General features: G+C 40.1%; 1 protein-coding gene across 3 annotated transcripts in view; it reads left to right on the forward strand.

Moving 5' to 3' along the window:
* Window positions 1-11,210, forward strand: part of LOC121277999 (neuronal vesicle trafficking-associated protein 1-like) — a 68,420-nt gene that overhangs the window by 53,609 nt on the left and 3,601 nt on the right. For all 3 annotated transcript variants that reach the window (XM_041187989.1, XM_041187999.1, XM_041188006.1), the window contains exon 4: window positions 6,374-6,484. In XM_041187989.1, coding sequence (XP_041043923.1) covers window positions 6,374-6,484 — 111 coding nt within the window. The remainder of the gene's footprint in view (window positions 1-6,373; window positions 6,485-11,210) is intronic.

Raw genomic sequence — 11,210 nt, forward strand, 5'->3', positions numbered from 1 at the left:
TTGCACTGGGGTTTTTACTGAAGTTACAGTTGGAGAACTCACTGACAGAGGTAGAAAGGCAGGGATTTCGGGAGGGGAAACAGCAAATAGACATGGTAACCCTGGCTGATAATTTTTTGCCTTTATCTGAAATAACCGAGGCCAATAGTAGTGCTCTCACTATTGCTCCTGCAATATTGAACAACAAGAAAACCCGAGAAGTAATAAGTTGCTGATACTAAGCTGGAGTTTAAAAGCCTTGCGATATAGAAAGCAGGAACAATAGTATTTTCACAGTTTTGCTGTCATTGCAAAAGAGTGAAAAGAAGATTGCATTGTGATTTTCAAACACTGAGGTTATCAGGTGGAGGATGAGCTTGTAGACTGGTGTAGGCTGATGTATTTGGAGCATGGAAGAAACAAAAGGAGAAATTCAGAGTGCGGTTAATCATAATAGTATTTTATCTTTTAGCTTATCTTCACACTTTTTTTCCCCTCTTTGGGGAATAGTGGTTGGAAGGATTCCCAGGCTGATTATCAGCCCGTTGAACCACATCATGAATGCTCCTTCCATGGCCAACAAATCCTGGCATGGGACTTGCACCCGAAGCTTCTGGCCCAGAGGTAGAGATGCTACCTACTTCACGACAAGACCACCTAAAATATGGATAAAATAGAGATGTAAAAAGGTTAGAGGTTAGAGATGCAAGGAATTAACTATTAGCATTATTTTATATTCTTTGCAGTTCGAGAGATATGTTAGCAAAATGGGAGCAATATTTGAACTTCGGATGGACTTGGGCATAGAGAGCAATAAGAGAACAGTTGGCCCAACAATGGGGTCCTATGCAAACATTTTAACTTGAGTGCACGATGTTCAAGTTACAATTGAATAGGGATCAGATTATTATTACTTTCAACACAAAAACAGAATTACCTGGACAAACGCAGCAGGTCTGGCAGCATCGGCGGAGAAGAAAAGAGTTGACATTTCGCGTCATGACAGACCGAGTTCTGTTGAAGGGTCATGAGGACTCGAAACGTCAACTCTTTTCTTCTCCGCCGATGCTGCCAGACCTGCTGAGTTTTTCCAGGTAATTCTGTTTTTGTTTTGGATTTCCAGGATCCGCAGTTTTTTTGTTTTTATCTTATTATTACTTTGACTGGTTTACCATTTCCTCAAGAATTACAACCAGGGACAGTATATTTGGTGTCACTCATAAGCCCCAACACAATAATGACCAAAACATCTGTATGTAAAGCATTCACAGTTAAATTAGTGGGAAAACCCGGAAGATGGCGGGTTGTTTCTGAATAAGAATTTATTAAGATCCTTCCACTGTCTACGTGCAGGTTTTTGCATGTCTTGCTCGCTTTAAATGCCGCAATGTTCTCACTCTGATAAATAAACTCAACGGGCAGATGATTATAAATTTTACGATGAATCTTGGGCAAGTTGATGGAAGTCTGTTGTTTGGTGCCTCACTGTGTGATAGCAGAAATCCAACTGTGCTTTGACAGTTAGCCAAGACAAACAGTAGCAGGCCTTTGTGTACATGGTGCCTCTACCACAGTCTTTACCCCCATATGAAAAGCACCTTCTTGAGAGCTTTTCCTGTTCAACTGTGAAGTAGCAGTCACGTGAATATGGAGACCATGGGGATGAATTCCTGTGTGAATTATTACAACTATGAATAAACCCATTCCTTGAAAGAAATTCACACAAATTTTGGCATGTGCGGATAGACCTCACTTTTTTCCTGAAATTGGGAAATAAAATCCTTAATTCAAAGGTCTCTAGTTTGTATAACCTGATCATTCAAATCTTTTGAACATAGAGGGCTGTATCTTCCGGTTGGTGAGCGGGGTGGGTGGGGCCTGCTCGCCAATGTGGGGTGGGTGGGGCCTGCTCGCCAATGCGGGGTGGGTGGGGCCTGCTCACCAACGCGGGTGACATCGGGTGTGCGTCCCAACATCGCCCCGCGCCATTTAGATTTTCAGTTCGGCGGGCGCGCGGCTGAATCAGCTGAACTGTCAAAGGCCTATTAAGGCCATTAAAAAAATAATTAAAGTGACTAATGGACATGTCCGTCCAACCTTAAGATTGGCGGGCAGGCCGGGAGTCCAGGCGGGCTCCTGAGAAAACATGGGTGGGATGAGGTTTCATGAGGTTATTAAAATTTGTATGAAATCTCTTAATAAAAGAAATTGACATGTCCCACCTCATGCGACAGTGGCACATGAGGGAACATGTCAGTAATTTTTCTTCTCATCTTTATTTAATGTTTCAAATCTGAGCCGATCTCCCTGAAGCAGCACTTTGCCTCAGGGAGATCTGTGCGCTCCTTTGTGCACATGCACTTCCTGACGGACATCACGCTGGGCGGGCCTTATTTAGCCCGCCCACATAAAATGGCTGCACACCCCTGACCGGGGGGGGCCGCCAATCAGGAACCCACCTGCCTGCGCCCGCTCCCGCACGTCCCCCCTGATGGGGGGGAAATGTTGCCCATAATTCCCATTTTGCTGTATTATTTGTCAGATAATACAAATTTTGTTAACACAAAGAAACTTTAAATTATCAGGAGGCAGAAAACATTTTCTCAAACACATTGCTTAACATTCAACATTCAATCTGAGATTTGCCATGGAAACAGGATCCATTCTACCAGAGGATGTAGATTCAAGTCAGATCTCAGCTGATGAGAAAGTACTCTGACGTCATAAAATGATGCTGTTAAATGCACAGAAAAGATGTTGCTGATTACTCAAGCTGGTTTGTGGCAACATAGTAATGTGTCTAATTTTTGCAAGGGGTTATGTTTCCAAAATGAAACTCAAATGTAATTTCTACAGTCAGGGGTTTCATTAATATGTTTTAAGAATTTTCTGTGATTTCGTGAGATGAAGCGTGAATTTATTAAATAAAAGCTGTATCATATGCAATTTAAATACAGCTAAATATGTAATATGATCAATGAACACTGAAGTTGTGGATTTAGTTTTCCTTATTCAATCTGTACCAGATATGGCATTTGGAACAATGTAAGCCAGCAGAACTTAATTTTATGTGTGTCTGCATACTTCTACATGATGACACTTTGTGTAAGATGTTTAGAATGTTCCATAGTTGAAGGTAAGCAAGGTGAACTCAAACAGTCACACATACATTTTTTTTTGTAACTCCATTCTTTATTTGGCATTAAATTGAAGTGCACTTACATTTTACTCTGTAGTAGGAAAGTCATCGTGAGTCCTCATTATGGCACTTTTAGTGATGAGTGTCCTGATCAGCACACAATAATATCCAGGAATGCAGTCAGAAAGAGGAAGATTTAGATGCACAAGGCGTGCTGAAATGCTGTGATAAATCCAACAATAACGGGATCAATGAGCTCACTGGTAGGAAAATATAATTTCCCGTAATGGATTTTCAGTGAGTGACTCTTGCATGTCATCTGGAATATGCTGTAGTCAGGCAGGCTCATGACATTGCTGGATTGATTGGGATGATTTTAACATGGATAGAAATACAGCTGTGGAAGACCCTGTAGCCAAGCATCGGTGCATGCATATGGTATGAATCACATGGCATCAAGCTGGCACTTTTGCTCTATGCCTTACGGTGACTACTTGTTACATCTAGGGTCAGACTATGCACATGTTTTACAACTATCTCTTCGATTGCAGAGGACGATTTTGATGCAATCTGTCAATATTCGTTAGATGATGAGCAGTCCTTGGCATATATCTGCATCGTGCACTAGAGATCCAATAATATAGACTAATAACTAGGCCAGGGCACAATATTTTTTTCTATGCCTGTCGTCCGTCTGTACTGGCAATGTCACACATCATCAAGGTTAACTGGCATTTATATATATGTTTTATTAGGTAAAATAATTTGAGGGCTTCTGACAATTTAAAACTATTTACAGAGAATGTGGTCTGATCAACATGAAGCATCAAATTTACCCACATTCAAACCATATAGCTTCTTTTTAAAGAAGCCTAAGAGAAAGGCTAAGGCTTATACTGCAGGCTATAAGGCTGTAAAATGGGACAAAAAAATGATATGAATCAAAAAAGCAATGATTTTGATTTTAAATGCCATCAGCTTGCAGAAATAAAGGAAGTTTGGGGTAAGTAAAATATTCCTTGTACCATTCAGTTATAAAATTGAACTACAGTTATCGATTTTGTCAGTTTAACATTGTATGTCACATTATGTTAACTACTTGGTTCATCTGTCCATTAAGTAGGATGTGGTTATATTACCACCCTGCCTTCAATCATTAAATTACTATAGCACAAATCACCTGTCCAAAACTCCACCTTATTGGTGATCAACATCTTCTCTGAGGTAACATTTCTGCTGATGACCAATTTTCCTTTTTTTCCTCAAAACTGAGCTCCCTTTCTGTGGAGTCTGATTCGAATAGATGTGAAGCTTGTTAATTAAATGTGCCAGAATTAAGATATCATTCCATAAAACAACAGCTGTACTCAGTGAAAGATTAAATTTGGTGCAATTTGATGCACACCTCCCTCAGGTCTTGGCCATTCTTGCATCTTCATGTGTTTCCTCTCTGTTGAAATTGAGGTTAGCATATGGTCTCTCAGTCTACCTAATTTTTTCAGCAAATTATGCAACTATTTCTGTCTTCTGTCTGTCTGGTTCCATTGCTGTCTATCCAATCGTAACCAGAGAATCTTCTGCAATGGCTTCTGTTCCCATCCCTGTGCTGTCGCCTCTGGAGTGCCCCCAAGGACCTCTGCTTAGTCCCTTGCTATTTCTCACTCACCAACATTTGGTCCAGCAGTGCCCTGATTTTAAAATAGGTTGGCTCATTTTCGCCTGCTTCAGTAATCCCATGGGATTTCACCTAGTCAGACAGCTTGAAGTTTTTTTTAAAAAAGTTGTTTCATGGGATGTGGCATTACTGGTAAAGCCAGCATTTGTTGCCCATCCCTAATTGCCCTTGAACTGATTGGCTTGTTAGGCAGTTAAAAGTCAACCACATTGCTGTGGGTCTGCAGTTGTATGTAGGCCAGATCAAGTGAGGGTGGCAAATTTGCTTCACTAAAGGACATTAGTGTACCTTAGGTGACCAAGTTTGTGGAGACTTGCCTAGCGTCAGTATCTCGCCCCGAGAATATTGATGAGGCTCAAAGAGCAATATCCATTGATCCTTGAGCCTCTTTGATAAGATGCGCGCTGCTCATGTAGTGCTGAGTCTAGGCCCTAAGAGGGGACTAGACTAATTTCTATCCCTGCATATCCAATTTCTAGCTAAAGTCTGAACAGTCACACTGCACAGCTTTGAGCCACTTTGATTGGTTCTGTTTCTAAGTGTGTTACTACTAATTAAGATCACTGGTTAAAAAAAATTGGCATAATCTACAAATTTATAAGATGGAGTGATCATACTTGAATTATGAATTGAAAAGTTATTGCAATCAATTCTTTGTCCAGCTGCAATAGAAAACACTAGACTGATCATTTCATTCTTTTCTAACACTAGAATAGAACCATGTTTGTTTGCATTTTTGGATTGTGCATTTTGGGCCATGCAGTATTCTTTGCCACAGTTTGGTTCATTATTTTGCAGAACCTATTAATACATTTATCTTGTTTATAACAGGTTTTGTTAACCACATGATCCCTCAAGAGTTGGTACACCGATGTTGGAACATTGTTTAGTGTTGTGTGCAGATACAGGTCACACTTTCATAGACTTTCCCCATATAAGGACATTTTACAGTCAGTTACCCTACTTTGAAGCATGGAAAGCTAATGCTTTGCAGTTGCAAAAATTGACCATTTGCATCAATTTGTAGTCACTGGATGTTCTGTACATTGCCTTCTCATTTCAGTTATAATTTATACTGCATGAGCTTCCGTAAGTGAAGGAATTAACTTTTAGTCTGTTAGAGGCTTGATGTTGCTCAAAACACAGTTGTTTTCAAAGCATTGTGTTCTTCAGGTGAAAAAATGTGTGCTGCAGAGTTTAATAGGACTTGGAGCATGCTCAGTCTGCAGATAAATGCTCCATGTACCATATTGGTTAGGTTGACATGTCGTTTTCCAGGGTGCCCGAGTTCCAGGGGGCCAGTTTTACTGATATCGGTTCATGACTCACTTGCAGTGTCTGGATGGGGATGATGTGAAGAGAATGACCAGCTCTAATCTTAATAATTTTAAAAATTTAATATTCCACACTGAACTGACAGGCCAATTATTACAATTTTATCATTTTAATAACAGACCATAAGGAAGGGATAAACAATGCTGCTATGTTGTACATTACAGAAGTATAATTTCCCTGAGGTAAATTTGGGACCACATGTAATTCCCTTAAAAATAATACTCGTACCATTTTTTCTTTTGCAGGTCACAGTTCTCATTCTCTTTGCACTGGCATTTCTTACCTGCATAGTGTTCCTGGTGGTGTACAAAGCTTACAAGTATGAGCACAGCTGCCCAGATGGATTTGTCTTCAAGGTGAGAACGTCCCTTTGACAAATTTAGTAATAAGACAATGTACAAGTATTTTGTAAAAATCCATTGATAGTAGCATGATCAGTATGAATTTGAACATATGCTGCACTTGGCTTGCACCAAGTCCTGTTCGCCCCTGTGGTCACAGACTTACATTGGCGACAAGTTCAGCAATGCCTCAATTTTAAAATTCTTTTGTTATCTTCATATTCCTCTATGGCCTCACCTTATCCTATCTCTGTAACCTCACTCAGCCTTAGTACCCTCTGAGAACTCTGTGCTCCAACAAGTCTGGCCTTTAGTACATCTTCAATTTCCTTTGCTGCACCATTGTCAGCCATGCCTTTGGTTGTTTAGACCCTAAGTTCTGAAATTCCTCTCTAAACCTCTTCACGTCCCACTCCTCCTCCTTTTAGATGCTGCTTAAAGCCTCTTCCACCAAGCCTTTCGTCACCTGTCCTAATATGTGCCTCAGTGTAATGCTAACTCTCCTGTGAAGCACTTTGGGAGGATTTATGTTAAATATGCTAAATAATTGGCAGTTATTGTTAAACATTTATGACAGGTGATAGTAATGTTGGCCATTTCCTCAATAATTCTCCACCCCTCCTCATCCACCACTCATAAAATTATTAACTAATTGATGGAATATGGTTTCAAGGGTGCCAGTGATCTCCCAGTATCTCACTTAAATAGTCATTATTGAAGTGCGATCAGCAGGTTTGCAGTTTGAGAGAGGAAGGGGCAGGTAAACTGATCCTGCTGTTCCCCCAGTATCCACAAATATACAAGTCTATTAGATGATCGTGATCAGGAATGCAAACCTAGGTGACTTTACCCTTCCTTAACCCAGAAATGCCAAGGTATTTTCCACTGAGCTTACTATCATCTTAGCCAAGTTCAGCACAAGCCAGGAATTGAACTGGGGAACATAATCGTTTTGAATTATCTCACTAGATATAAAATTTTGAATTTTGCCCATCTTGCTTGTACTATATTTGTCAGTGTTGAAAGGTTTGTTGCCTTTTTCTAGGTTTGAGTTTGTGATATTGCTTTACAGAGCTCCAATAATTAAATGATTTGTACAGACTGGCTAATTTTCAACGTCACTATATTTAGGGAGAGTTCAGCACATGCTGTATTCCAGAGAAGCCAGGAAAACATTATTGTTTAGCAGCCTTTTGTGCTGATGCTACATTGCCTGTTTTCAAAATGACTGGGAAAGAACATGCATTTATAGAACACATTTCATATCCTTAGGACATCCCAAAATACTTCACGCTTGATTAATTGTATTTGAAGTGGAATCGCTGTTTTGTAGACGAACACAGCAATCAATTTGTGTAAGTCTACATGGTCCTAAAATAGCAGTAGGATAAATGTCTAGTCAATCTATTCTGGTAATGTTGGTTGAGGAAGAAACATTGATCAGGACACCAAGGGTACGCTTCTGCTTCTCTTCAAATAGTAGCATGGGATGTTTTATACTCAGCTGAGCAGACAGGGCCTTAGTTTAACGTTTCATCTGAATGACAGCGCCTCTAGGAAGTGTCTCATTTTATACTTCACTTTCTTTGCTTTGTTGACCTCCACAGGCAACCAAAATATTACTAGAAAGAACTGTGATTATTAGATTTAACATACAGATGTCAGCCCCAGTAATTCTTGCAGTGTGGATTTTTTCCTCAGTTAATTTTAACTAGGCTTTGGATGGAATCAGCATGGAGAAATAACTGAGCCCATGTATTTATCTTTTAAAATCAGCAGCTAAATGGCCATTGTTAGTCTGAGTTGATTTGAATAATATAATTGAATAATATAATAGTATGGACAGAAACCCTGAGCTTATAAAACAAGCCATGGTCACCTCCCTCCAAGGCTATTGTACCTAAGCTAAATTTTTAATGTGTTAGGTGGACCATCTTAATTTTACTGAAATTATTTGCTCAGCTGCTTACTTGCTTGCTGCTGTCAGTTTCAAGTTTAGCTCAGTTCACTGGGTTGGATAATATTGCTGCTGAGAAAGTGTACATGGATGGTCCAGTATTACTGGGCTTAAACTTCCTGGCAAGTGCCAGGTGTCAAATTATGTTTAATGCTTGTCCCGAGTCCGAACCCATCCATCTTATTGCTCTGACTACAAGGCCAACTGGTCTGTATTTGGGAATGGTGGTTTTGTTGGTATGAGCTGCAACTAGATATGTCATAGACCAGATTATCCTATATAACTCGAGACAGAGGAGGAAGCTCGTAAGTAGTATTACAGCATTGGTGTCTCCAATAGACAGACAAACATTTTTACTAATTAATGTAACCAAATGTGCTTAGGAAATGTAAGTGTGCAGGTGTAATCATCTTTTCAGGGTCTAGAGCTACAAAGAGTGAACTCATCGATTTCCAGGGTCGTTAGAAGACCAGGTTCTTACTAAGTATTTGCAGTTAAACAGGTCGACAGGCTCATGCGGTGTTTATACTCCATGTGACCTCACTCCAATCCTCTTCATCTAATTCCATCAACATATCATTCTATTCCTTACTCCCTAATGTGCTTATCTGCCTTTCCCTTAAATGTACCTATCTATGCTACTTATCTCAAATGCTCCATGTGGTGGTGAGTTTCATGTTCTAACCACTCTCTGGATAAATAAGTTTCTTCTGAATTCCTTATTGTATTTATCTTATATTTATGGCCCCTAGTTCTGGTTTTGCCCGTAAGGGGGCCAGATTTTCATTACTGAGGCAGGTAGCTCGAGCTGGGACATTTCCCAACTCTTTAGACCAGGCTAGGTTATAAAGTACCCTGAATTGTGCGTTTCTGCTTGGTGGGATGGAGCTGGGCCTACTGGGCGAGTGCTGAAGTGGGCTGGTTAAAAGGCCTGCCTTAGGTCTTTGGGACTTTGTTCCAGTTGTTTCAAAAGCTGTTAGGCTCTGTAGCCCTCACACCCCCACCCACCCTCCCTGGCCCCTCAGACCCTCCATGCCATTCAGTGTCAACTGATGCCACCCAACACGTATAGTCTCCATGCCAATTCATGCTAAGCTTCAGTAGCTGTTTGGCAATAAAGACAGAGACCAAGACTAACTCCTTCTGATAGAGTTTTATTTCTGGTGCATAAAATTCTGTAGAGAGAACTTGTCTCACTTGTTATCCCCTTTATACAACCAAACGGGTACTTGGGTTGTTAACTAATAATTAGCAATTGAGCTCCTTTGGCTGTTTCCTTCCCCTACAACTCATGCCCCCCCACCTACATCAAATGATCGCTCACACCCTCCATGCTAATTCAATGTCAACTATTGCCCTCTCAACCCATCCCCTATGGCCCATCATAACTTCCATGCCACATTCATAGCCATTCACCCAGTATCCACCATGGGCAGACCTCAGGAGCCATGTGGGGATGGGAAAAAAAACTTCTAACAATTTAATACAGCTCTTACGCATACACACTTGGTTGCAAAAATTCTCAGAATCCATTCAAAGCTTTTAAATCTCAAGTGGTTAATCTCTTATAAAAACAAATAAACTTTTATTCAGAGCCCACATCAAAGACAGCTATTCCTTTAATAGCCTCTTTAAACTGTCAATCGAACTGTGATCTGAGAACTCTGTCAGAAATGCGGGCGGGACTTTTGTACCCGGGTCTTCCTGACTCTGTGAAAATCTGGCTCATCATCTCCTGTGTTTATCCTGTAAAACCATTTCATAATCTTGAACACCTCTATCAAAGTGCCCCAGCCAGTTCAGACTTTACTAATGGTATAACCTTAGACCTTGTAAATCTTTTTTGCACCACCTTCAACCAGAACTTGTCCCAGTACTTCAAGGATGGTCTATCTTGCTATCTTAGAGTGCATCTCTATGGGATTGTTTTCCAACAGATTCATCCATGGCATAATGAGACGTGCAAGACCCCTTGAGTTAAAAAGACATTAAGTTAAGTGTATCTATGTGTGAAAAGACCAAAAGAGATTTCTTGGTATAATTGGCAATTTTGGCTTTTAGAAGGGTTGAATCATCTGGTGTTTGGGACTGTGACATGGAAAGAATAAAACTCTGTGAAAGTTTAGGAGTGTAATCCACTTCAATGCAATCTGGGGAAAGGGAGAATTTCAATACTCAACTGCTCTAATGCCTGGGATGATGTGCAGTATGGTTACACTGTACTTCCAAGAAATTTATAGCAATGAATCTTATTCACAATTATTATTCTTAGTGAAATGCATCTTTTACTGCCTCAGTACGCATAATGAAAAACATTCATATCTTCATTACATTGATGTGTCATTTAAAGTACACTAAGCAATTGAGTTACCATCACAACCCATCTCATTAGGATTGCCACATTCCATGACTCAGCATTTTCGCTTTTGTAGAACGTGTTTCGATTTTCTAAATTCAGCTGGTGCCAGAAAGACGCCTGAAATTGTTGCAGGACTCAGCCGTAATCCACTCAATTTTGTGATCCTGGTCTATGCGTTAGCAAGAGAAGGGAAGAGCAGCCAATCTGAGGGTCAAGCTGACTTTAGATTTTTTGCTGCTAAAGCAGACTCCAGCAGTTCTTCTTTGGAACAGTCCTTTGTCCCATTTAAAAAAAAAAAATAACTCATTAAAACTGTCTTTGCTGTACTACAAATCGTTATCCTTTTTTAAAAAAAAAAATAGGCTGAGACACTAATTCGTAGTTTTGAGTTATTGGGCGTATAATTTGAAAATGGGATTGCAATC

Source organism: Carcharodon carcharias, chromosome 1, assembly GCF_017639515.1.
Source record: "Carcharodon carcharias isolate sCarCar2 chromosome 1, sCarCar2.pri, whole genome shotgun sequence".
Lineage (NCBI taxonomy): Eukaryota > Metazoa > Chordata > Chondrichthyes > Lamniformes > Lamnidae > Carcharodon > Carcharodon carcharias.